Consider the following 26,920-nt stretch of genomic DNA (forward strand, 5'->3'; position numbering starts at 1 on the left):
CATCTCGAAAGAGGATGTGTTGTGTGTGGGAAGAATTGACCTTTGCCTCAAAGGCATTCGACGAGGGTTTCCATCCGACGAACCGAGGCTCTGACTAGCCGTATGCAGGCCAGCGCTGATACACTTCTTTCTATGATTGATAGTGGACAAAGTGTATATGGTACTTCGCCTTTGGTTTGTGCGTTATGGTGACTTATTCTGATGTAGCGATCAGGTGTAAACACTGGGGTTGGGGGAACCTCGTACACAAGGACGGGCCAGCTTACGACACTACAACACTCTCTCTTTCAGCATCATCAGTGCGCTATTTTGTTGAATTCATCTCAAAAGACTATGCCAGGGAGGTACTCTGCTTCAGAACAATACAGTCTTCCAGATGATATAATCAAAGGTATGATCGTTGTGCGCTGCAATTCCATCCTTCGAGGGCATTCAGGCGTGAGGATGGACATCGCCGACTTTTTGATGGAGGTCCTGGCAAAGGACATGATGCCCTTGATACCCACACGTGGGAGCGTCTCTGCCTCTGGTGATCTCACCCCACTCGCCTATCTCGGCGGTTTGTTGGAAGGTAATCCCGATATCCCGGTTAGGATCACGGACAGGGGAGACTTCCAGATTGTTTCTGCAGATGAGGCGCTAAGGTGTGCTAATATGGCACCACTTAAGCTGCAGGGAAAAGAAGGTCTAGGACTAATGAATGGTACCGCTCCCAGCAGTAGTGCCGCTGCACTGGTGGTCCATGACAGCCATATTTTGGCGGTATTAGTACAGATTTTGACTGCTCTGAGCACCGAGGCCCTCCAGGGAACGGTGAACAATTACCATGATTTCATTTCCACATGTCGCCCCCATCCTGGTCAACGGGAGGTATCAGGGAATATCCGGAGATTTCTTTGCGGCTCCAAACTCGCTCAGGGTATGGAAGGGCAGTTAGCGGGCCTAGTGCAGGATCGCTACGACTTACGCACCGCACCTCAGTGGATTGGGCCGCAAGTGGAAGACTTACTCGCAGCAGACGGCCAGGTCAGCGTCGAGCTCAATGCGACGACCGATAACCCCCTCATTGATGCACAGGAGAACTCTTACCATCATGGAGGAAATTTTCAAGCCACGGTAATCACGTCCGCGATGGACAAAACGCGGACGTCGCTACTCATGCTAGGAAAGTTGTTGCTGGCACAGTCTCAACAGATGGTCGATCCACTAATCAATAACGGGCTGCCTCTCAACCTGTGTGTTGAGGACCCCAGTCTTTCATTCACTGCCAAAGGGCTCGATGTAAATATGGCCGCATATTGCTCGGAACTCGGCTTCTTAACAAACTCGGTGGTCAGCAATATACATTCTGCAGAGATGCGAAATCATGTGCAGCACATATATATATAGTCTGCCAAGCATTAGACTTGCGAGTCATGCAAATGGAGTTCTTCAAAACCGCAAGGGCAGCATGCGAAGCGTCCTTTCATGGTCTCTGTAACCATATTGGAATCCCTGAGGATTCTTTGAGTGATTCGCATTTTGACCAGATATGGTCTGCTATTAGGACCTCATGGTTAGACAGGAACCGTCTAGACGTAGAGGAAAAATGTGCCCAAGTTTCCCGTGACTGCTTGGGGCAGATGGTTAGCTTGGACGAGATAGGGTACTCTCGCCAGGAATACCGGGAACTCATTCAACGATGGAAGGAGGTACTCCCTACCATCCTGGAAGACTCCCACCGAAAGACACGCGAGGCGTTCACTAAGAATAGGGTTACCCCTCAGTACCTGGCCCAGAGGACAGAGCAAGTCTACTGTTTTGTACGGGAACAGCTACAAGTGCCATTTCGTCTAGGCATCAAAGACCACCCTGTGTTCGATAAAGATGATGCAGTGGAGGTAAAGCGAACAATTGGAACTTACGTCAGTCGAATCTACACCGCAATTCGCAATGAAGAGATGGCGAGGTTACTACTTGATGTGATGGAAGGTGTGGACACATCCATCAGCAATGTGCCACCGGAGAAGAAGAACATGGGCGTCAAAGCTTAGTGATGCTGTTAGAAGAAGAGATTGGAAATATCGTCCCATATTAGTTGCTGTACCTATATCGCTTGCAGTGAACTAAATCGACAGCAAGGCAGAGCTGTACATCTATAGTTCAATATGGAAATTCCAGCCTTAGCAGATCTGTCAGAATCGAATCTTTGGTGGGTGAGACTGTCTTTCAACCTTAGCGTACGAATTGGCAATTCCAGGCATTGTAGAATCCCAAATTACGCAATGGGGAATGCGCTCGAATACATGTTCGCATCTATGAAACTCCACTTCACATACCCTCTAGACTAGACTGGCTGACCCAATCTGCAAATCCATATCCAACCAACCCATTCCGCATTCTGGATTGGATCTAGGTAGGCTCTAATCCAACCCACAACTAAATGGGTTAACCATACTTAGGCATATACTTTTGAAATACTAAATAGAGAATAGTCATATCTGTCTATATATTAAATAAAATATACAGATATCCTAGTGGTGTGGCTAAAATACTAGAACAATAGGTGGGAATCAGTATACTACAGTATTATCCATTATCCACGGTCGTGGATATGAGGATGGGTTAGATAGGTGATGGTTCAACCAATAATCTGCACGGGTTAGATCAAACATAGTGCGAATCACCCAATATCCAATCCACGATTAGTATACGCTAGACCTTAAAGCGGCGCTATGCGTCGCACAACCCATGAACAACTGATCAGATTCCCGAATGAAGGATGAGCGAAGGGCAGAATCGAGTGCCTCCGACAGACCTTGACCTAAACGGGCACCATGATACCTTACCTTGGAGCCATATCTATCGATTGTCCGCGCTTTCCGAAACACTATCCGCTGGCAAGAGCGCTGATGCAGGTTGTCTGTGCCACAGTGCATTTGTGAGGGTGAGGGAGTGCCACTAGGTATGTCGCCCTCCAGATGAGGAAATCCTCTGTGCGGAGAGAGTGCTGACTACCACATTTCAGCCTCGTCTTTCCATGAAATGCTTGCGTGACCCATGCGTATGGACTGTTAGCTGTCTAATGGCGATGGTCAACACGAACCTCGCCCCGCATGAGGCTTCATTCCTCCATTATACGGAAACCAATAGCCCACGTCGCTCCGCAGTCTGCCGTGGTTTGCTTCTCCCCCACTGTGACACCCTGGAAAATCCAATTCGAGATGCGCCTCTGACTGGGTTGTCACTCTTCCCATGCTGGGCATTCAGTAGAAATGCAGACAAGGCACCTCTTTCTTTTTTCTATTCCTTTCCGGCGCACGGACATTCAAGGTGCGTGAGACGCGCAGCACATGCATGAACTCAAGGAGCAAAGGAAAGCCCTATCAAGGCGAAAATATCAGGCGTATAGGTGGGAAGCCCTCCTCGAAATGCTGATCGTGGGAAAGACGACATCAAAGGAAGTTGTTTGCTTTCCCACCGATGAGCCAATATATAAGCCGTCGGCTGTTCCATGTTAGCTGGTTTGTCGAAGCAGGCTTGTTGGTTCACTCATATCCGCTTCATGGTGCCGCACAAGAGAGTTTCTCCTTTGACCCGTCTGACGAAGTCACTTATCGCTATGAACGGGCATTCTGAGTCCTCGAAGGAAACGCAGGTAAGTCTGGTGCACAGTCAATTCTGATATCATGAACGAATTAGCTGCTAACAGATCTGGAAATAAAGGAAAACGTACGGCAATCACGTCGACAAAAACGACGTCAAGCTCGACTCGGTAACATTGAAGTGACTGAGGAAAGTAGTGACGAAGTTAGACACATAAATGCTGGCCGTCGAGTTCCACGAGAGCCTATTGACCGCCTGGTCGCAGTGATCAAGTTTCTGGGATCATACAGTAATGATGTGGAACAGATTGAGTGCGCTCTAGGTGATCTGCTGCGGAAAGATGAAAGAATACAACAGCTTTCTGCCACAGTCCAGGAACTACGGCGTTCCAAGAATGAAGAGGCCCGTATGATTGAGGAAGAACAAGGTCGGTTGATGGAGCTACAAAGTCAGCTCAACGAAAAGGAAACCTCTCTCAATCGTGTTCAGGAGAGCCTGGATGAAGCAAGCAAGCAATTGAGAGAGGAAAAGCAACGATTCCAGGCTGAGGAGGCGGCCAGATATGACGCAGCTATAGCAACTGAGAAAAAGAAACTGGAGAACGAGTTGCAGAGACAAGTCAAACAGAATGAGAAGGCCACAGCCGCGAAACTTGAACAGGCCGCGCAGCACATTCGACAACTGCAGCACCAAGTCTCAGATCTCACCGAGACTAAGGACAATGCAGAAATGACCCTCACGCTATTCAGGGCTCGCACGAAAGAGCTGGAGGACCAGCAAAAGGAGCTTGAGTCTAGGTATAAGACTCAACATTCCCCGTTGGCAGAGTTGTAAGCGGTCTCTCGTATATTTCTTTAATTGCAAATTGCTGACTATGTCCTTAGCGAGGGAGATTTATCCAAGATACACCAAGCCCTCAAGGCAATTGCACATGCGTATTTCGGAGACCTTCCACCAGAAGATGCTGTAAGTTGGATACCCACTTGCCGCGTTTGATTCATCTCTTACATCCCACAGGATATTGATCAGCTCCAACGTGTCCTTCGTGACAGTGATCAGATCTTTCAATTTGTCCCTCTGACGGCTTCTAATGCATCTAAATACCTCCGTATCCGGGCGGCACAATCAGTCGTCGCGAAGGCTATATGCCATTCTCTTTGGCAGCCTTTTGGTGGATCAATGATGTCCTTGTCTCCAGATCAGATCTCCACCTTCGTCCAGATTTCGAAAGCGCTTGCTCGCCAAGATCGCAGGAAGGAAAGCTTGTGGCGATATCTCACCTTGTACGGCCTTGACATCGCTGCTCTTCAGCATACTAAGGATAACACGGCTGTTGATCGACGCGCGCGTCTTGAAACTCAACACATTTCTGATGTTCTTCGTGCCCTTGTACCCCTGCAAAAACAGAAAGACTTTGAGCGTGACCTAGGGCATCTTCTCACAGAATGTGTTCGCTTTTGGAACAAGGCAAAGAGAGACAGTTGCATCATTGAATTCGATACGGATCCTCCCCAGTCGTCCAATTCAGACTGGCTCTCAGAGCCTTGCCTTGAGTTTGATCATGTGGAGGCTGATACCGAGCAGGGATGTAATAATGTGCCAGCTTGGTGCTTGTTTCCAAGAGTTACATTCTTACCCATCGACGGAGAGCCAAAGATTGTTGCAGGACATGCAGTCTTTGGTGATTGCCCCGCTCTCTATGAAGGTTTGTGTGAACTTAGGCGTCAAGAAGATGAGATCACCCAGTTAAAACGCAATTTTGTTCGGCAGCCGTCTATCTCAAGGGGGCGTTAGTAGTGTTACTTTATTATGACTGTATGATTTCCGTATGTTTGTTTATTCTTTGCTCTTTTCTGTTCTACTTTTTCATTTTCTCGTCTTTCGATTTCTCTTATGTACCTCATGGCTTTTGGGCAGGAGACTATGGATAATGGTTTGCGATGACTTGACTATTGGGAGACTGGAATACCTTATCGGCAGACTACTCTACTCATGAGGAGAAAAATGATCACAACAGCAAGTGAAACATGACTACGAATAGCCTGCAGGACAGACTGAGCTCGATATACATAAGATTACTGCATCTTAGATTTGCCCTTTCCTTCATATTTATGGCCCGAACTCAAGTGGGAGTGAGAGAGTGGGTAATCTGGATGATCTGGATGAGAAAGCTTAAATTTACTAGGATCTGTATTGTAGTGGTAGACCCCTTAAGAGCTTGATCTCCTTCTCTGTGATTATATATAATAGCTATATCCACTTAATTTATTCCATGTCCTCTATTTTTTTAGTATGTATTGTACTTTAAGCTAATATATAAACTATTAGGACATGCTATGACTGCAGATCATTATGGACTAACCTAGACATTAGGGCTTATAATGTAGTAAAATCTGTGATTAAGTCAGCCCCCTATATGCCTGCGGATTATCTTCGTGTAATCTATAGAGGCGTAAGGACTATCACTGAAACTCTATATTCCTTTATAAGCAAAGCAGATGTGTTAGAATATGATCAATTACCTTATATCTAGTGCCGTACGGAGAGAAAGTCCGGTTAATGTGCTGGCCTAAACCAGGGTGATGAACTATAAAGAAGAGGGATGTAAGATGTTTCTACTCCTCTTACTAAGATCTGATATACAATAATTCTTGTCACTATAGCACCACTATGGATAAGCCGCGGCGCGAGCTCTAGCCAGGAATGGAAGGCTACAAGACTAAAGTATATCCTCCACAGCCAGAGCCACTATCAGCTAGCTGATACCTTCTGCTACTACACCTTTAAGATTAGACTTTGACTCTCTGTTGGAAAGCACACTATAGCCACATTTGGTAATCTAGAAAAACGCACCGTAGTTGCACTGCCCCAATGGATCGCAGAGTTGCTAGTTCAACCTTCAACTGCGATCTGTAGTTCGGAGCATTCTCTGTTTTGGAAATGAGATACACTTGTAAAGTTTTGATCCGACTAAGAATCTATATGCAAATTCGAAATCAAATGAGGTCTCATTCTTTTCAACGAGTGACTATCTAGGCCAAATCACAAGGACGGCTCCCTCGGGGCGGCACCCCATTGGACAGCAAAATCCGATTAGTCAGTCGACCTAATCCTTCAGCTGCAAGCCTACAAGTTCCCTCGCCGTTGAATGGAAGAATATCTGGGGTGGTACGAGTAGATAGGTCCAATTCATTTTGAAGGATTAGGCCAGACAGCGGCGAAATTTCGGCAAATAAGGTATCGCATTTTAGGGCTGGGCCACGTTATTACCCAAATGTGCCAGACGGACGAATCAGGGCTACTGCTAGTGGATCCAAAAGTCAATCAACCACTATTGATCGGAAGGATCAGCGCCAGACAATAAGTGGCCAGTCTGATAAGAGGTGAGACGGCGAAGATCTACTCGATGATCTATTCTGATGAAGTGCAATGATTTATTTGAAAGCTGGGTGTCTTTATGGCGCCTAGATCACCAGAATAGGAGTACTACGGAGATACCACCTAACTATGGAGAAGTGCAGGAACAGAGATCGTAGACAGATCTTACAATTGCTATATTCCAAGGATAAGATAATTCATCTGACTTCTTAGCAAGCTGCTCAGCCACTCAATAGCAGGCAATCTCAGCTTGTGAGGAGAAGCATATTGTAAAAGAACAAAGTAAACATGCACCATATCTATCACAAAGCTAGAAGAGTCCCTTACAAGTAAGAAACAAAATATGCAGAAACTGATCTACAACCAAAACCCCACACCACAGTTGCCAAGGGTGTAGTCCATCAGTTGACCTGCTCCAGAGTCCAGGCTCACAGACCAGGGAACCCAGCGCGCAAGTTGGCATACTTGCTGGTGGGATAGTTGAGATTGTTCTTTCTCTTCTCCAACCCGTCAGCACCGCCAAAGGCGTCGATAGTTGTAGTGATCAGACTCTTGGTGTCGTTGCGATCCATGCTGACCTCCCACCAACTAGCACCACCCAGACCAACGCCCTTGATGTACTCGGCCTTGATTCTGGCAATTTCGGGGGTGTCGTAGGAGATCATGTACTTCCTGGCCGCGTCGTAGCTGTAGCTGGCGCCGATCGAGGGCAGCTCGACGACACTAGCATTGAAACCGGGCACGGGGAGCGCCTTGTAGTCCCAGACACCGGCGGTGCCGAAACTGCCCAGGGCGCCGACATCGGTGAACTTGGTGCCAGGGCCAGCAGTCTGATTGAAGGAGCGGCCGTAGAGGGGAGACTGCAGAAGGATCTTGGAAGCCGGGGCTCCACTTGAGATGTAGTACATGATGCCCGAGTTAGTTTCAAAGTCGGTCGACTTGGGGTTATATATGTCCGAGAAGAGGTTCGCCTGGTGTCCAGAGTAGTTGCTGAATCCGCCCATGTAGTCGAGGGCCATGAAGCTGTAGAAGTCGACGTAGGGGGTCATGTTGGCAATGTCGAGCAGCTTGTACTTGTCTGGTCCGGCGGGACTGGCGTACGAAATGATGAAGGGGGAAGTGGCGTTCAGTTTCTTGGCAAGGCCGTCGAAGCCCTGGCGCAAATCCTTGAGTAGACTGACCATCTGTGCGGCTTGTTCGGTACCGTTGACGTATTCATAATCAATATCAAGGCCGTCAAAGCCCAGGTCAGACACCAGCTGCATTGCAGAGTCCACGAATTTGCGCCGCTTGGCCCCGGACGCCAGCATAGGGGCAAAGTTCATCCGGTAAGACCATCCGCCCACGGAGAGAATAGTCTTGAGGTTGCGGTGGGCCTTTTTAAGAAGGTAGAGCTGCTTGATGTTTCCGTAGACGTTGGTGCCGGGGGCCGAAGTATCGTCGCCGGGATAGGCATACTGCAGGTCGGCCCACTCATCGCTCAGCATACTGGAAATAGATTCAGCATTGGTAGCCGTTTTCTTCGAGCTAACATGCAGCCTCCTAGGGACATAGTATCACTCACATTGAACCAGTGGTGGTGTTGACATTGGCAAAAGCGTACGAGAGATGAGTCAACTTATCGGCGGGGATGTCGGTTACCATGAAGCTGCGGGCATAGATGTCCTAACATCCGATCGACTTAGCCATGGATCGTAGTTGTAGAAAATAAGCATTCTACTCACCCAGTTTCCATAGTAGGCCAAGGATTTCTGTCCAGCAACATCAGGGCCGCACCATGGTGGTTGAACCGGCTTGCCCCCATGCTTGCCGTCATGCTTGGGGTGTGGGGAGGACAGGGCTCCTGTGAAAAGGAGGGTAGTAACGAGTGTAGACAACAATGACAGACGCATTGTTACAGAGTAAGGAACGATGGGTGTCTATGTAAAGACTGTAAAAGAAAGACTGAAAGAACGAAAAAGTTCTCAAAAGAGAGTCGAAAAACTGTTTGCCAGCACACTGATGGCCTGGTAGAATGCAGCAGACAACCCCAGCCTTTATATCAACATCTATCTGTAAGCGCTCCAAGTCTCGAACCCCTACCGTCTTCAACACGTTTAAGACATCGCAAATGAAAATGATCAATTATACTTTGGGAGATAAACGGAGAGGGTAAGTTAGTGGGCGATCATCTTCTAAAGCATTTTCCGGAGTGTTCCGGGCCCCGACATCCAAGGCAGGCTGGTGATGAAGGATTCCTGTAGGATCCAGATCCCAGCCGGATTCCTCAGGGGTAATCCTTTCAGCAGAAGCAATAGCATTCCGTAGCTCACTTGGAATAGTAAGTGTCTCCTGCTGGAAATGTGCGTGTAGATGTCGTGGTTTTAATTTCCACGTGGCTGGATCTACATCGTGGTGTGGCTGACCAGTAGTGATAATATGTCCAGTTGCCTTTCCACGGCCTTATGTCGAGCCTATCAACTGGGGACTTCGGAGGTGTCTCAGATCCTGATGGATTCGTGCGAAGTTGGTTTTCTTTTATCCGAGAATTTTCCTGGATCGGGGAAATAATGAGTAGTCTATGAGAAGGAGGATCGTGCCCAACCCTCTGTGGAAGAATCCAACCTGTTGACTTCGCGAAGTCATTTACATTGACGGGCAGTTCTCTCTGTATTTTCAATAAAGCTTGTCAGCATCTAAGGTAGGTTACGCTAGTCTTCGCTGAAGGGCAGGATCTCTTCAGTCTGGAAAAACTCGATAAACTGCAGCAAGTTAGTAAATAAGGTTACTGCTTACATTAAGCGGGCCACGATTGATCGATTTCCTAAAGGGGTCAAAAGTGGGCCACAATTGCCCAGCTACCGTTAATAAAGATGCAGATATGATACACACATAAGCAAGAATCTGGAAGGCCTCATAGCTGACAAATATAATTTAATATCAATAATACCTATGAACATGATACTGCCCAGAAGGAAGCACATGACATTGTACAGCAAATCGTACTGTCACATTGCCTCCGGGAGTAGAGCGGATCATAACATCCCCGACCACTGATATTCTGCAACCCCTCATGAGGGCCGCAGAAACCCTTGGATCTATCCTCTATTCCCGCTTGGGTCTGGTTTTGGGTAAATCCTCTTATTCAAAAATAATCCAATAAGGTGACTTTAGTCCCTGGCTCCATTCTTGGTTACTGAAGGCTAAAGAGAGGTTATCTAATATGCTCATACACGTTCATTTGTCACTACTCTTTAGTAACATCTAGTGGGCCATGAGGCAGTAAGCAGTAAGATTATGGAAAAGTGTGAATTGAGAAGCCATGGAATTGTAATTGGATGTGTCTCATACTATCTTCATACTATAATGATTTACGAAAGGTAAACGCAAGAGCATATAACTCACCATTTAAGTGTCCTATGATGTGTTTACAAAGCGAGCAGAATCCTAGGTTGCAACCATTCTTGGTCTGAATCTCACCATCTAAAGTCAAATGTATAGGTGCCTTATCAGTGCTGCCATGAAAGACCACGAACATGCCGATAACAATAGCATAGTAGTCATCCTCCTTTTTGACAGTTACAGGTTTGCGGCAAACATTGCTTCCAACGCCTCTTCATCCATGATCCCCAGACCCAACATCTCGTTGTCCACCTTCTTATACGCGGAAGGATATTTCCCGCTGAGGACCGCGGCCTTGAACAACCCTGCAACCAGAGGCATTTGCATCCCCTTCTCTGAAATTTGATTGCCAAGGTCAGCAAGTGTGGCTTCAGCATCGACGCTTGATTCGGTCCACGCCTCCGCAGGTGGAGAGTACTTTTTCGCCAACGCCAAAACTTTCCTCTGCGTCAAAACCATGTCGTGTACATAAAGCACGCGATTCCTCGTGGCATCGGCATTCTTCAACGCCCCAACTACGGCCTTCCCAATACTAGCGAGGCTAGTCGCGCTGAATGGATGCTCGCCGTCGTCATACAGCACAGCCGTCCGGTTCACTGAGTCAACAATAGTGGGCCTGGAGACTATATAGTCCAAGAACACGCCCACGGCAAAAAGGGTGTACTCCAACTCTCCCGAATGGGCCTTTTCCTTGAGATAGTTCTGGATTTCCAAGGGGCGAGCATGCACGGGGAGACCCTGGGCCTCTGGGGCGGTGGACAGAGCTCCAAAGTCTGCTGGGATGAAGCGCTTGACGCCGGCCCGGATACTTGCGTCGATGGCTGGTTTCTGGATCATGAATCCTGCTGGGCTGACGGTGGAGACGACGGCGTCGTGGCCACGGAGAGCATTCTCCAGGCTGTCTGCGGACGCATAGTCGACTTCCTTTACTTCAACGCCGGTTGGGACTCCCTGGATGGAGCTGCGGGAGCGAGTGAGGACGGTCACGCTGAAACCAGCTTTGACGAGCTGATCAAGAACGGCGGAGCCGAGGAACCCTTTCTGTCTGGTTATTAGCCACTGAATGAGGTTCTAATTAGGAAAGGGTCTTACGCCGAGTAAAGCGACGTTCTTGATGATGGTCATGTTGGAAAAAGAGATTATGCAGGAGATATCACTTTGCACAGTAGAAAGTGTCTGATGATGAGGAAAGAGGAATATAGGGTACTGGGGAGGGATGAAGCTGCTATTTATATAACTCCCTCATGTGCCCGTGGCGATGAATTCTTCATACTTAGGAAAATACTTCCTCGCCATGGTTGAAGGAAACAGCCAAAAAAGGTATTCGACTCGTACAATAGCGCATGTTCCTGAAGCCTCGGTGTCGGAGAAGCGATTTCTACCGTCCGATGCCCTCTGCAAAATGCTTGGCATTCTGGCTACTTCGTAATTGATGGCTTTGCTCGTGTTCGTGCTCTTATTTGTTAAAAGTAAGCACTATGTCCCAAATAGGAAATCCAGTCGTGAAATAGCGCCAATTATATAAGCCCGTCGGATGTCTTAAGTCCGGTGGTTATACGAGGAATTGTCTGCCTCAATCAGCCTTCTCTTTCCTTCGAAATCCAGTCTACGCATGAGATCTATAATCCTCTGCATTGCCTTGCTCTGCTCGATATCCAAGCATTCCAAATCATGGTATCTGTCAGCGGTGGCAAACTAGGATGTGAAAACTGCCGGTCCCGAAGGATCAAGGTAGGCCCCGTTGAGCACTCTAGGTCTTCTTCCCTAATACTCTAGATAGTGCAACCGAGTAAGACCAAAATGCGCTCAATGCACCCGAGCCGGCCTACAGTGCTCTGGCTATAGAACTCACCTGGATCTCATGTTTCGAGATCAGACGGCGAGAATAGCTCAGAAGTATAGTACCACAGAGAGAGATATCACCTTTCACAGCAAGGCCCGTCACCATAATCTAATCTCATTTGTTCCTCCAATGCCCGTGGAGGAGATTGCACTGCAGCATTACAATGAACAATTCAGAATCATACGCGGCCCCGGCCCACAGTTTGACCAAGAGCACCCAAAAATCATTGTTACGAGTGTTATCTCCGTTGGCTTGGCCGCATTGGCAACTGCTCATCGCGATCTCCACTTGATGCAGCTGGCTCGACGCAAGTATGCGACGGCGCTTCGGCTTCTTGCACGTGCCATCCATGACCCTGAACAGCCGCCCGCGCCGTACACAGTCATCTCTAGCTTTAATTTGTCAATGTTTGAGGTTTGACCCACGTCAATATCTGTACGATCATCTATAACACACTGATCGAATCGTTAGATGATAACGTACGATAATCGTTCCGGTTCCTATCAGTGGCTAAAGCACATCCATGGAACGACGGCGTTACTTTATTCTCTGGGTTTGGCAGATATGAATATCACGCAGATGACAGCTGTGATCCAGTTCTGCTACACTGTCGTAAGTGATGACCTAACATCAGTCTGTTTAGTTCTCATAGTCCTTGGGAACTGACTTTCTCCCACCTAGGCTATGGCCTGCGTAATCAGCGAGCAAAGAATCCCGTCCTTTCTTGTTGATCTGGTACAATCTGCCAAAACGTCGAATGAGGAATCGCGCCAGTCACCACCAGTGCAGCTATTTCCCCTTCTCTGTAGCCTGGTGGACCTTTACGCCCAGATGAACCAGGGTCAGAACCAAAGGCAAAGCCATATCATCTCCAAAGTCATAGAGATTGATCGATCTCTACAGTCCTGGATGACTTGTCTCCTGTCGCCTTGGACGGATCCCGTTAACTCCGTGAAATCACAACATGGACCCGACGGATGTTGGATAGCACGAGTATGGACTTACTACCGGCTCGGCCGTATCCTTGCACATAAGATCATTCAAAGCTCCCTCGCTAGGCAGGAGCAGTTGGTAACTTGGGCTTTGAGCGATGTATCCTGGGCGCAATCCAACGGACTATCCGCTGAGGTGTCGCAAATGTCCAGTGAAATCTACGACTGCATTCCTGCGATGTTGGGATCAGTAGACCTCCACGAGAAGCCGTCTCCGTGCCTGTCATCGAATGTTTTCTTTCTCATTACCATTTTGCAGGCGTTGATGAAGTTGACTGATAAGATGACTGTGGTTAGTAACTGGTCAGCGCAGTTGTGGAGATTAAATGGGGAGGATTTTGGTGTTATGAAGGAACTGGTTATGATGCGTCTTTGTTAGGGCATGTCTTCGGTCACCTCACCATTGCATCAATAAGAACCTACCAATGTGCTGTAGAACTTGCTTAATACTCTGCAAGATATGGTAGTTATCGGCGCTGTGAAGTAGAGAGTCCCATGGCCAGCTATTGCTTGGTCGCGCTGCTGTTCTTATGATTATATATTCTCTCTGTTTTATTGGAAATCATTATGGGCCAGGGGTCCACAATACATTGACCTCTCTACGAACAACATAAGAAACATATGTCAAGGTACCTAGATATATATACCTCCGCACTACTTTTTATTATAATTTTAGGTCCCCCCTACCACTAATCAAGTGTATTTTACTTTATATAATGAGTAATGATGTGGCACGGAGATGGTTGGTTTCTCTACCCAGGGAGCCTAACCAGTAGTGAGAGAGGGGTGAGTTTTCTAAGGAGTAGGCTAACTACGCTAGTAGAGGTTATATAACCCTATAATAATATAGCCCCCTTAGTATACTCTATTTAACAATGTGGTGGTTACCTAGTGCCTGAAAATGGCAGCACTTGACACCATTTTATGGGTTGCTATCACTGACGCCCAGCTTAGTGTGGCATGTGCAACTTCCACAGTGCAGGGCGCTTTTGTGCACGCCGGGTCACCTTGCTAAGCATGTTCAACTTCGCCTACCTGAACCCTTTTGCTGAGGGAAGAGAGCCCTTTTTTTACTTGCCTGAGAACCAGTATGTTCTCTCTATTTCTAAATCTTATATCTCACCCGTCATGTTCACTCGTTTGGTCTTTCCGCTTAACACTCCCTTCTAGTTTATAGTCTTGAGGATAATATCCCACTCCCGACCAATGATGGTCCACGGTGAAAATCGTATTCGGCAGCTTGGATGGACTTACGCCTGTGCCTCGACGACCAGCTTTGCAACGGTGCAGGGGCAGTAGGATCGTGTCCCAGTAAATAGATTTATTTTTCTTTGGAATTTAGACAAGCTTGGTTTTTACAGCTAGAAAATTTCAGGTCTCTGATGAATTGGAAAACAGCCAGCTCGCCGGCTGATTATGTGACTGGCAAGTTTTAGTTAATTCAGATGATCCCTACTACATCGTCCATTGGTCCGCAGGTTCCTTGACCATCTTTTCATGTCTGTCCGAGTGTGAGCGATACTGAGTGATGTGCATGTCCTTTGATCGTAGAACCAGCTGGAGTTCTGATTGTCCAGATGCCAGCAATTGATCCTTGCCACCCCAAGCAATCGAAGCCCTCGGTACGAAAACCTCCTCTAGCGCATCCTCATAGTCAGATTCCGAGTCGTCGATAATTACCGGGCTGACAGGGTCCAGATCGGTCACTTCGGGAATACCATGAATCTCTAATATACCGTGCACGATCTCGACTGGTACCTGAAGAACTGTAGCGAATATCCCATGGGCAGTGGGATGCTTGATTTCCAGGGAAGTTATCAGTGCCTCCGGTAATTGAGTCGCGTAGCATATAAGTCTTTCATTTTCATCACGAGGGACGAAGATGCTCAATTTGCCGTTAAGATATTCCATATGTAGTCTGCTGTATGTTTGCAAACTTGTGCTGGAACCGGACAACGAATTCAAGGTACATTTTCCGACGATATGCTCGGTTTCGTATACAACTGCCTTCTGAAATGTGTTGTATAATTCGCGAGCAGCACGTACATTTCCGCCGTTGTAGTGCGCGATGCATCTTAAAAAGTTTAGCCGTAAGTATCACAAAACCAATGACGTGTAGAAACATACCTAGACAAACCTGATGATCTTTGACGGAAGTCAGTCGTAAGATGCAGTGAGGTCTGCGCAGGCATTTCCGAGACGCTGGTTTTCCTCGCTGCGCAAGTGGAAATGAAGCGGTTTTCTAGCCCCAGGGATTTCAAGAGCGGAGCTAATTTACGGACTTCTGCCAGGCGAAACTGAACCGTTGGCACCTTTCCATAGAATAGCATAGGCCAGCCGTCCCTATCAATGATAAAGAAATCGGATGCTACGGATCCCCAGTAGAATTCTTCATCAGTGCCCTCGATTGGCAGGAAATCGATAAGCCTGAGGCGATTCAAGTCAGGCATCGTCGGTTCGAGGTCGTTGATATCGCACAGAGCCTCAATAACCTCAGTGACACTTCCTTTGTCTTTGCAAAGATTCTGAATACGGCTGATATAACACGATATGGAAGGTGGCTGGACCTGGAGTTTCTCAACAAAGAAGCTCTTCATATCTGGATAGACATTACTTATCCCCATTTTGTCCCCGGTTGAAAATGATGCCCAGATGCATTGTTGAGGTGAATACCACTGCTTTGAGCCTGGTACATATATCATCTTGTAATGTTGAAATTGAGTCCTAATCATTGAGCCACTGTCAGAGCGCGTTTAGGCACGGCCTGGAGCCTACACTCACCGTAGACTGTTCCAATCCTCCTCATCTTCTATATCCTCCATGATAGCCTGGTATATCCTTCGCGTCTCTTCTATCAAGCCAACTCCAACATCCTGTAAGTGCATTATTTCTGTCATGTAGGTTCCCCAGTCGGCATCCTGTACATCAAGTGTGTGTAGGAATAGGCCTTGTATTTTCGAGTCGCTCGCATATTCCTCATGGAACGCAAGAGCGTACACAGTCCGCAACCACGAGGAGCCATACCAAACGCATTGATCGAGACACACTAATTTCGCACCATCGCCCCTATTCGGAATATAGACGATCTTCTTATTGTCGAAAAATTCCCTAACAATGTCAGAACAGATCAGAGCATTTGAATAGCGGTCATACCATAAGTCGTCAGATAATCTCTCAGATATCCATCTGTATAATTCGAAAAAATGCGGCTTGGCGTCCTCCAATGTCATGGTGGATAACAAGCGATCTTTAATCACCATTATAAATGTCGCCGCTCCACCACCGGACACACCAAGCTCTCGAAGAAATCTCCATTCCTGCTCACTGTCTAGGTCCCAGATCCCCGGTAGTTTGAGAAATTTAATGTTCAATGCGGTGGACAAGGCCTCAACCATACTACAAATCTCTGGGATGGGAAAGTAGCACTCATCAAGCCGCGCCAGTCCATTTGACGTCGGGACTTTCGCTCCCTTGATAGCGGATGCAATGAGTGGTTCTTCTTTTATCTCTGTTTCGTATGTGTCCCAATACCTCCCCAAGATACCGAGAAGAATGTCTGGATGGTGGGATATTATTATGTTGAATAGCTCAGAGAGCTGTTTACGGTTGTTCCAATGTGTCAGCCGGGGAACTCGCCGTGTTATCCCTTGCTGTTCCAGCCATGTTCTCCACGTATCATTGGCCATTTGCGTTTTGCTTATGAGTTTTGGATAGAGAAAGGCAGGGTGTAACAGACGAAGGCGTGGGCTGAATAAAGAGCCTGAGTCCAATCTTTTTGCAATAGCTTCCGTTCCGTAGGCACCGTCCGTTCTGAGGTATATATCGGAGGGAATATACCTAGGGCAAGAGTGCCTGCATACCGGTCTCCTCAGACAGTGCTCATCAAAAACTATAAGGCAAGGCGTCTTCAGGCGATCGTCTTTGGCACAGCTGTCATAGACGTAGCATAGAATGCGCATAAAGTCAGCTATAAGACTCCTAGCGGTCGGCACAAAGGAGGTGGCATGGCTGTGGCGGGTGATTAGCCCCATGACCAGTTCAGGACTTGCGCGTCGAACCCCAAGGAGACGAAATAGTTCTTTTTGGTCGCTGTCACTGACTGCTTCCTCTGAAACGGTCAAAATACCAAGACATTTCGGAAGGCCATTGCCGTTGGTGTCTGTTGGAAAGTAGACAGCATCATTTGCAAAAGCCAAATCGGCTTCAGATCTTGTCAAATTTAGGTCGTTCCCTCGAACGAAAGAGCCATTGCTCAATTCAATAACTGGAATGTTCCTTATCTCAGTCGCCAAAGTGCTATTGGGATCCCTCTTTAGCCAGACTATTAGCAGTCGTAGGATAAGCGACATCCGTTCCTTTTGTAAATTGGAACTCGGCAGCACGCGCAAAGGTTTTGTCAGTATCGGTTTGAGTTTTTCCAGGACTTCATGATCCGAGACCTCTTGGAGGCCTAGAGGCTTCAAAAAATCGAGGTAGGCACTGTACTTTGTAGAAAGGTAATGTTCATCGTCCGAAGCTCCGAACAAGGGCTGATTATCTGCGCCATAATGCTCTGGGGACAAGTACCGAAGTGAAGACAGGCTTTTTAGAACGCCGTTCTGACTCTGAAAAACGGGGGCCTCTCGGAGGTTTTCAATTAACCCTTGAACTGTTTTATGCCAAGCTGGTGAGACGCTGCTTTGTTTGGGAATGTACCGGACCCATTCGTAAGGCATGGAGTGATTTTGGCAGAAGGTAACGGCACCACAGAAGGAATCGACAACACAATTTTGTAATAATGTAGAAGTGTCGAGGTCGACATCTCGGACCGGGTCGTACTTCGTCACAGTCGCACAAACAATGAACTATACAGTTAGCAGCCTACTTGGAGATGGCATCAATTGAACCGCATACACTGAATTCCTCCCCACTAATAGGAAAAGCGAATGAACCGACAATATGGTACGCCTTTCGAGATCGTATGACGGGCCTTGAGTCTTCATCGATAGGAAACAAGAGCGCCATCTTATCGGACGAAAACGGCGGAATGGTTGGCTTGTATAGGAGGAAGCACTCCGTTAATTGTAAAGAGGATTTAAAAAGATCCGTATTTATTTTGGTGACCTCCAGGATACCGTTTCGTACTTGAAACTCGTATGTTAGGCGTGTTAATTGGAAGTTTCCTAGACGGGTAATGAAAACAAATTTCTTGCACATAGGTCGGCGAGCGTCATCAGGATCGAGCAGCACGAAACCGTTGTTTGCAATATCCGTAAACTCACGCACAAATTTATCAAATCCCTTCGGCAGAGCAGGGTACAAAATTATCCTGGTGCGCACTCCTTCGGGCAAGGGTTCCGGGTCCTTGTTTACCGGGGTTGCAAATCCAAGCCTGTCACCGGGACTTCGAGTCCCAAGGGCGAAGGAAAACGGACCTGACTGTACATGGGCTTCCCTGGCAATTCTAGATGTATATAGAAGAACTTCGTCATACAGTTTATTGGTTCGGTAACTGGGGACGAAATGAGAACAGCCCTCAGAAAGCTGCACGATGTCTCTTTCCAGGCACCCATCGTCATTGGTGTCGATAATCATACGGTCCGGAGATACATCTAAGGAAAAATAGGGTTCTTTTCCTTGCTTCTTTGCCCAATTGTATTGCAACAAGCGGGCGCTGGAGATCAACTGGAACACCACATCCCTTCTAACTTCTGGTGTGTCGCATAGCGTCCATAGGTCCAGATGGCTTCCAAGCCGATTGCGAACACTCTGCAGCGCTTTTAGAACAGCAGGCGGCGTTGCGGCTCGATCTTCGTCAGTGATGATACCATTCCTTTGGCTGATCTCGTCCACGATTTGCCGAGCTTGCTCGCAGGTAAGTTCCGCCATCATTTTCAAGCTGAACAAGCTCTGTGAAGCCTTGCTGTGTGAGGTAGAAAAGAGTACAAGATATGTGAAAGGAAAATGCTCTTGGGTATTCTCAGTGAGCGCCCCTGAAGGGCCCCAAACCCCAGCGCCTAGTTGCTTGACATTATTCCCTTTTTGTATCGCGGCGCAGTGAACTAATTTTGATTATAAATTAGATAATAAAATCCAAGAGGCTGGTTTCTCGTACACTTGCAGGGGTGAGCTCGGATATTAGAGTGGAAAAAGTACTTAGGACACTTGAAAAGGGCTTAGTGTAATGTATTTGACCGCTGATTTTATTAAGTTCAATCTGCCAGATTAAAAGGATAGGATAGGTCGGTACGGTCCGCACTTTGATACTGTGGCACTATTCTCCAAACAGTGGGTACAATATGGAATAAAATTGACTTTATTGGGCGGCGAACTATACAGGAATTATTGCAGAAATAGAAAAAGATGAGGTCCAAAGCCACTATTGCCTAACCTGATTAAGGTCAGGTAAATTCACTGGACTGGACAAATCCCGGAGTCTTGGTAAACACAGAATCACATTTGAATTCAGTCAAAGGAAGAGTATGAGCAGATCTCCAACCTACATCAACGACAAAATAAAAAACATCTTTGAGGGCAGACTGTAGAATATAGGCTTCCCACACTATGCAGTATCTGTGTTGTTTGCTTTACTCCCACCCTTTTTCTCTATTAGTCAAAGGGCATCATATCTCCTCTGCTAATATCCGATTCCTTTGAGAACTGCATTTGCTAAAACGTATTACACCACTATGATCTTGGATATGTAACCCCTAGTTTAAAGAGTACACTGTCTCGACTCATTTTTAAGCTAGTAGTATTAAACTTCCTAACAGTTGATCAGACTGGGGGTGCACAGTCAGTTGTGGAGTAACCCTCAGGAATAAGGCAGACTCTATTAATAATCAAGCCGCTGTCGTGGCACTCTGATATTGTATGTATGGAGGTCTGTAATTGATCAATGATATGATTACCATTGTTATCAGAATCGTGTAGCGTCGACAATGAGCCCTTGTTCATTTGGAAGATTTGTCATATGCTTCCATGAAAATCATCCATGATCCGAGAGCCCTGAAACAGGGCAGATTGAATAGAGTTGAAGACTTGAGGTACTGCACCTTATGATGCTCCGTCCCACGCCTCCGATGGGAGGCTTCCGCTGCGGAAGTCCAACTTCCGCAGCTTGGATCGGAAGCTCAAGTCAATCCCTCAAGAGAACAGCAATCTGGGTATCATATATATACCACACGTCGACTAAGTATCCTATCTCTATCTCTTTATTTTTTGCACTTCACCCTTGAGACATCAACTCTCAACCAGGTCATCCTGTGTCTACTACGAAAGTAATGGCCTACAATACAACACCTCTCGGTAACTGGTTGGAGGATCTTTTCCGGAAGATGTTTTACCAACCAGATGATGAAATATCTCAGAAAGCAATGGACGAAAGCGTCAGTCCCGCATTGAAAATTTCGTGAGTCCTTCCATCTCAGATCCCACCAGCTACAACAGTGGGCTAATGGCCTGCTCTAAAACAGGATCAACGGACAGCACATGCCCGGCGACACGTATAAGCGATTGATCATGGACACGCGTCGCATGCACCGAATGGCAGTCAAAAGTAGTCGCGAGCTGCTGGCGTCATCCGGCGCGGCGGATAGCGACATCAGCTCGGTCGCACACATCCAGACTTTCACGTTAGAAGAGATGAAGACGGGGGCGAAAAGGGAACAGACAAGCCTGACGATTTGTGTGATTGCTTGGACGGGCGGCAAAAGGCAATTGGTGGAAATGGCGGAGGTCATGTCGGATTGTTGAAGCTCGGTCGGATTTCAGGCCTCGTTATTACGAACCAAGATCAGGAAGTAGGAGCCCGAATCGACCGAGTGACTCCTTTCCCGCCCATTCACGGCAATAGTCTAGTCCCTTGATGAATGCCAGCATCATCATTCCCAGTTCTTCCAGATCCGAAGGTTGCGCGTTAGCAGTGTCAGCGTCCCACGATGGAAAGCGTACGGGGAGCAATAATCGGTCCTGGAGGGCCGTCCGCCAAAAATAACCTGATGGCGCATCCCACAGCGCTCGCTGTGCGTAGAACGAGAGGTCCGTAAAGTCATGATGGGAAGCATCCCAGCCATCCTTGAGGAAAGAGTAAAGCCCTTCGATCGTGAAACCGACGATAAGTGTCCGTCGGATACACTCGTCAAACACCCATCCCCACCATGCATCGTGCGTAGAGGTTGCGCTAACGGCGTCTTCCAATGGACTGTCGACCGGCTTCGCACGATGTTTGAGCTGTCGAATCCATTGGTCCAGAAGAGGTCTTGCTGCTTCGGCTTCGGAGCGCAGCGAAACATCACCGTCAAAGAGTTGAATGATCTGGTAGAGACATAGTACTTGTACTGAAGCCAGCTGTTCGATCGGCGACAGCGTGTCTAGCTCATGATGCTCGTTGACTAGGCGTCTCGCTGCTTGACTGACGCAGCGAGCAACCAGACGTCCATTGCAATCATTCTGATGAGCATGGAGTGAACACACGCCGAGAGCTTCCTGCATGACCGATGGTAGGTGCCGTGCGTATAGATGGGCGTGGATAAATGGGATATGGCCGCGCTCCGCGTAGAGACCAGGCCATGATTTCAGCGTCTTCACTGCGTAGATGATCCTTTCTTGGTAGACCTGCCCAGCTAGGACACTTCGCGTGGGGGCTGTGTTGTCCGCACCGACTTTGTCGGGGACAGCGAAGCTATCGATATTCGCCATGACGTCTGACCAGTCCAAGTCGTAGCCCGGGAAACTAGGAAGCGCAGAATCATTGTCATCCGTGGCGTGGTACCGATTCATGCCATTCATTTGCACGAGAAGATCCGGTCTTTCATCAGTGGTCATCATAGTCAAAGGTTGCGTAGAAGCTGAAGGGGTCGTATCTCTCTCCAGTTCCGCCGATGCTGCTGTTGCTATTCGCCGCTTTTCGTACGTACACCGCAGAGACCGCACTCGGCAGCGGTAACATGGACTACTGAGGTCACATCGCCGTTTTGCTTTCACACAGTTCTGACATGACTTTCGATAGGGCGAAGGCATTGCTTTCCCTGAATGAATGCTTTCAAGAAGTCGGGATACAGGGAATCATCGAAAGTACCTCAATGTACCAAATTGTGAAGGCGGTTCGTACAGGCTATCGAATCTGAGTCATCCTGCCCGCCAGGACATTAAGTTAGTCAACTGCGTTAGCCCAAGTTACCTTTTTGTAGTTCCCCGCCTCAGGATACAGGTCAGCCAACCCTTTGGAAAAGCTCAGACAAACTAAAACTAGGTCAGATAAACTAATAAGTGGGTCAGTCAACCCTTTGGAAACGTTCAGATAAACCAAAAGTAGGTCAGCCAACCCACGATAATAGACAGGATACATGTCAGCCAACCCTTGGAAAAGCTCAGATAAACTAAAAGTAGGTGAGATAAACTATTAAGCGGGTCAGCCAACCTACACCAGATAATAGATAAATACACATTCTGTAATATTTTTTGACCTTTTACCTATCTTTCTACCTGGTTCTAAACTAGTTAAAATAGATAAAGATATAAAGTAGATAAGATTCTTAATTAGTTCTAAACTAGTTAGAAAAAAAAAATAATTATAGTCTTAAAGATAGAACTAGGTAGTAACTTGTTCTGATTGAAAACCCCCCCTAAAGGTAGACAGTATTAAAAAACAGTATAGTATTGTATTAAGCTTACCTGACCTTTATAAACATTCCTGGTCACGTGATTTTTGGTGTTCTGATCTTAGTTTAATGTGACTACAGGTCAGCCGACCTTTACTAAGGAGTTCGGCTAACCAAAGTGGGTCAGCCGACCCACACAAATATAAAGCTCATCCGACCTTTTACATCTAAATCTAATTTCATGTCCTTTAATAATTTTCACTATATCTTACAGCTTTAACTAGTTCTGAACTAGTTCACAATGTCATCCTTAGATAACTTTCATTGTCTTGAGAATGATCAAACAGTAATCAATTCTCTTATTTATTTATCATCTCTTACACTGTTGTGTGGGTCGACTGACCCACTTTGGTTAGCCGAACTCCTTAGTAAAGGTCGGCTGACCTGTATCCTGTAGTTTAATTACCTGAACTTTTCCTAATGGTCGGTTGACCTGTAGTCACGAAACCTCAGCGTGTGTCGGTCACATTCTGTTATAGATTACCTCTCTACCACCACCACTACTATACTAATTTTCAACCCTCTCCGACGGCGAACACCAACCACCAAGGTAGAGGTTCGATTTTAAAAGCATCAATTCAAATCATATACCTGCCATGACCAGCCCCTAATATCTATAAATTTATGCTCATTATATGCGTAATATTAAGGAAGATTAGTAAAATCTAATTTATTTTAATTAATTTCTTTATGTAGTATTTTATTATAGTATGTATGTACTCTGTAGTATACTTACTATGGTAGAGTGAATCTATATATTTATATTAACCTTACCTACCTATATTCTCTTCCCTTTACTTACCCTCTGCATATGCATAACATTAAAATAACTTAGAATTTACTAATATTCTATTAACATCATGTATATAATAAGCACAGTTTTATAGATATTAGGGGGTGGTCATGGCAGGTATATTATTTGAATTGATGCTATTCAAAATCGAACCTTCACCTTGGTGGTTTGGTATTCGCGGTCGAAGAGGGTTGAAGATTAGTATAGTAGTGGTGGTGGTAGAGAGGTAATCTATGACAGAACGTGACCGACACACGCTGAGGTCCAATGTGTGTTGAAGTAGTGACTACAGGTCGGCCGACCTACCTTTACTAAGTGTGACTACAGGTGACACAACCTTTTGGAAGAGTTCAGGTGAATGTGGCTGAGAGTGGACTGACCCACTTTAGGTTACCCGAACTCCTCCGAAGGGTCGTGTCACCTGTAACCTGGGAAGAAGTTGAGCCAGAACGCAGGTCAGGCCACCACCCCCCCGGAATCTCGGACCACCGGCGCCGATTATCCGCGATCATGTGATCTCACCCCACCGCCGGTTGGGTGAGCTCAGTACATTACCTTACCGACACAATACTACATCTTACTTCTACCACACCTCCACCATGACTTATGTCCATGGTAATGTCAGTTTTCTCCTCCAGAACTAGTTAATCAGTATTAATTTGCATATTAGGAAGCATACCAGCGATACCTTAAGATCCCAAAACCTGACCTCAAACTTCCTGACGCAGTTGTTGAAGTGAGTGGAAAATATATGGCAGAACTAGTTCCTAGCTGGCTGAAGTGAGATTTTCTCACAGTGTGGAACTAGTTCTAGATAGAACTAGTTATCCCTACTAACTAGTTTAGACCTCTGGCCATGTCAATCTCTATGTTGGTGAAGTATATTACCGCTTTAGCAGTTGTAAAGTCAATATAAGTTATGAACTAGTTCTACTATATTTACATTCTTCCTGCTAACTAGTTTAGACCAAATACATGAACCTGAACAACTTAAAGAAACACTTTGTCGCAAAATATGGCGCTAAGTTTGAGGAAAATGCTGGAGAGCACCTAAAGAAAGCTAATAAGGATGCTACTATTAGTAAGAACTAGTTCTTTGAAGAACTAGTTAGCATTACTAACTAGTTTAGCCTGGTATACTCAACTAGTTGCCGCCTATAATGCCCGCGAAGCTGCGAAACTAAAGGTCTGCCCAGTTATTCTATTAAAGTATAATAGGACTGTGAGTACTAGTTCTTATATAATACTAGCTTTTACTAAACTAGTTTAGGTTAACATGACTGCGATGTGCACTGTTATAAAAGATCATAATATACAGGTGCCTTATGACTGCTGTAAGGCAGATAAAAAGTTAAAAGGTAAGTAAACTAGTTTCTAATAGAACTAGTTTATATCTCTAACTAGTTCTAGAATGTTACAAGGGAACTCATAGGGATGTATATAAGGTATTCAGGGAGTTTAATAAAGAGGAACCATCAGGCCAGGAGTCTAAGATAGAGGCTACATAAATTAGTGATTTTCTATGAATATAACTAGTTATGCAAGTTCTAAACTAGTTAAAGAAAGTTTATTTTCAAAATTTTACAAATAGCTAGGATTCTATAGAACTAGTTTAAATGGATATAGTTCTACCTTCTTTTCTAGAYAAGACTAAGTTAGCAGTTAGTAATATATATATTCAACACTGGTGATATGCCAAGAGTTTTTACCTAAACTAGTTATACATAGAACTAGTTCTATACATAACTAGTTTAGGTAAAAACAATATATCACATCTGTGTTTGCCTAAGTCTAGCTAATTCTAACTCTAGCTCTAATTTCTATTTCTTAATCTCAGCCTTTCTTATCTCTGCTTTAAGTATTTGGAGATTGATTTGGCGTGACTTAGTATAACTATTCTGATTTTAGGTATGAAGATTAGAGGTAGTAATCTACTAAAGACTTAATAATCTAGAATAAATTAGTAGAAAAACTAGTTCTAGAGATTAAGTTTTCTTACTGCTGGGATGAATGGGATGACTATAAACTAGTTAACTATCTAAACTAGTTAGTATTTAAACTAGTTTTGAAGAAAAATTCTTACCATCTTAATACTAATTAAGGGGATAAAGGGCCTCTAGATCTTCCTTAAGAAGTTAATCTTCCTCTAGAACCTAAGCATGCTTAAATAAAGCCTGAAGATCTAGCATTAAAAAAAATAAAATTATGATTAATAGTTCTATTTTCTTACTTAGTTCTTCGTCTTTTCCGTTACTCTGAAACTCATTAGTTTTATAACTAGTTTAGATATAACTAGTTTATACATACCTTCGCGAGCCATATAATTATAGTATTAAGTATCTATATCATCACTTCTTCAAGAATAATGGATTCTATATATTTATTATGCAGAGAGTTGATTAATATCTCACTAATTAATTATCATTAACCTATTATAATAGAATATATTAGAGAACTATCTCTAATAGAAACTAGTTTAAATATACCCAAGAGTTGCTCCAAGTAGTGAATTATAAATACCCATCTAATAAGATTTATAGTGGCTTTGTTCTACTGCATTTATATGATTTCTGACCTTATTAAAAAACTTAGAATTTATTAATGAGCAGTTTTTATTCAAGCTAGCAGAAATTATAGGATATTACTTATATTTCACCCATCTTGCAATGTCAGGTGATTTATTAACTAGAACTAGTTTAGTATAGAACTAGTTAATAGATAAACTAGTTAACTTACTTTGCAGTAATTCAGTGAGGCGAAGAAATTCATCCTATAATTAATAAGATAAAAGACTAGTCATTTAAAGCTAAATAGAATGAAAGTGACTATCTATCTCTAAAGCTCCAGGAGGAACTAGCTTAGAGATAGTTTAYATAAAATAAATATRGYAGAAAATAATAATATTTTRTAATTACTATGTCCATGGTYGACCTTCAGGATYAATGTCTTRGAGATAATGACCAAGACCTAGAACTAGTTAGCTATAAAACTAGTTTATAAGAGAACTAGTTCTTACCTAAGAGTTGCTTTCTATCTATATTAATAATAATTGCTTTATATCCACTTTGATGTAGATAATGAAACTAGACTGGTGCACCATAGACCTCATTAATTAATTAAAAAATATGATAAAATAATAATTAATAGCTTGCTACAGCCTCTTAATCCATAAACACATAAAGAAGTGTGAAAACTAGTTAAATATTAGAATCTAGCCTCTAGTAAACTAGTTTAGACTTACTTTTTCTATACTCTAGTAAGAATATTATAAATATCACCTTATTAAAGTCTCCTTTAACTCTTTTAA

The 26,920-nt window shown here is 45.2% G+C and overlaps 9 protein-coding genes across 9 annotated transcripts; 5 read left to right on the plus strand and 4 right to left on the minus strand.

Annotated features, from left to right (window-relative positions):
• Positions 1-333: 333 nt before the first annotated feature.
• Positions 334-1,389, plus strand: Aud_004505 (aromatic amino acid ammonia-lyase; the record flags this gene model as incomplete). The annotated part of the gene is made up of 1 exon (XM_043289445.1): positions 334-1,389. The coding sequence occupies one exon, from the start codon at positions 334-336 to the stop codon at positions 1,387-1,389; it is 1,056 nt and encodes a 351-aa protein (XP_043145380.1).
• Positions 1,390-1,421: 32 nt separating this feature from the next.
• Aud_004506 (uncharacterized protein) lies at positions 1,422-2,033 on the plus strand (the record flags this gene model as incomplete). Its single annotated transcript, XM_043289446.1, has 1 exon — positions 1,422-2,033. One exon carries the CDS (start codon positions 1,422-1,424, stop codon positions 2,031-2,033), a length of 612 nt encoding a protein of 203 aa, XP_043145381.1.
• A 1,568-nt stretch (positions 2,034-3,601) lies between these two features.
• On the plus strand, positions 3,602-5,379 carry Aud_004507 (uncharacterized protein; the record flags this gene model as incomplete). Its single annotated transcript, XM_043289447.1, has 4 exons — positions 3,602-3,637; positions 3,706-4,415; positions 4,470-4,551; positions 4,603-5,379. The coding sequence occupies 4 exons, from the start codon at positions 3,602-3,604 to the stop codon at positions 5,377-5,379; spliced, it is 1,605 nt and encodes a 534-aa protein (XP_043145382.1).
• Positions 5,380-7,391: 2,012 nt separating this feature from the next.
• Positions 7,392-8,855, minus strand: Aud_004508 (glycoside hydrolase family 18 protein; the record flags this gene model as incomplete). Its single annotated transcript, XM_043289448.1, has 3 exons — positions 7,392-8,451; positions 8,528-8,628; positions 8,688-8,855. 3 exons carry the CDS (start codon positions 8,853-8,855, stop codon positions 7,392-7,394), a joined length of 1,329 nt encoding a protein of 442 aa, XP_043145383.1.
• Positions 8,856-10,521: 1,666 nt separating this feature from the next.
• Aud_004509 (aromatic alcohol reductase) lies at positions 10,522-11,469 on the minus strand (the record flags this gene model as incomplete). Its single annotated transcript, XM_043289449.1, has 2 exons — positions 10,522-11,385; positions 11,437-11,469. The coding sequence occupies 2 exons, from the start codon at positions 11,467-11,469 to the stop codon at positions 10,522-10,524; spliced, it is 897 nt and encodes a 298-aa protein (XP_043145384.1).
• Positions 11,470-12,316: 847 nt separating this feature from the next.
• On the plus strand, positions 12,317-13,558 carry Aud_004510 (uncharacterized protein; the record flags this gene model as incomplete). Its single annotated transcript, XM_043289450.1, has 3 exons — positions 12,317-12,601; positions 12,659-12,799; positions 12,869-13,558. The coding sequence occupies 3 exons, from the start codon at positions 12,317-12,319 to the stop codon at positions 13,556-13,558; spliced, it is 1,116 nt and encodes a 371-aa protein (XP_043145385.1).
• Positions 13,559-14,634: 1,076 nt separating this feature from the next.
• Positions 14,635-19,050, minus strand: Aud_004511 (uncharacterized protein; the record flags this gene model as incomplete). Its single annotated transcript, XM_043289451.1, has 6 exons — positions 14,635-15,253; positions 15,307-15,903; positions 15,961-16,287; positions 16,333-16,775; positions 17,040-18,023; positions 18,073-19,050. The coding sequence occupies 6 exons, from the start codon at positions 19,048-19,050 to the stop codon at positions 14,635-14,637; spliced, it is 3,948 nt and encodes a 1,315-aa protein (XP_043145386.1).
• A 1,391-nt stretch (positions 19,051-20,441) lies between these two features.
• Aud_004512 (uncharacterized protein) lies at positions 20,442-20,913 on the plus strand (the record flags this gene model as incomplete). The annotated part of the gene is made up of 2 exons (XM_043289452.1): positions 20,442-20,569; positions 20,634-20,913. The coding sequence occupies 2 exons, from the start codon at positions 20,442-20,444 to the stop codon at positions 20,911-20,913; spliced, it is 408 nt and encodes a 135-aa protein (XP_043145387.1).
• A 27-nt stretch (positions 20,914-20,940) lies between these two features.
• Positions 20,941-21,987, minus strand: Aud_004513 (uncharacterized protein; the record flags this gene model as incomplete). Its single annotated transcript, XM_043289453.1, has 1 exon — positions 20,941-21,987. One exon carries the CDS (start codon positions 21,985-21,987, stop codon positions 20,941-20,943), a length of 1,047 nt encoding a protein of 348 aa, XP_043145388.1.
• Between the last annotated feature and the right edge of the window lie 4,933 nt (positions 21,988-26,920).

This window comes from Aspergillus udagawae (genome assembly GCF_001078395.1).
Source record: "Aspergillus udagawae IFM 46973 DNA, scaffold_3, whole genome shotgun sequence".
Taxonomy (NCBI): domain Eukaryota; kingdom Fungi; phylum Ascomycota; class Eurotiomycetes; order Eurotiales; family Aspergillaceae; genus Aspergillus; species Aspergillus udagawae.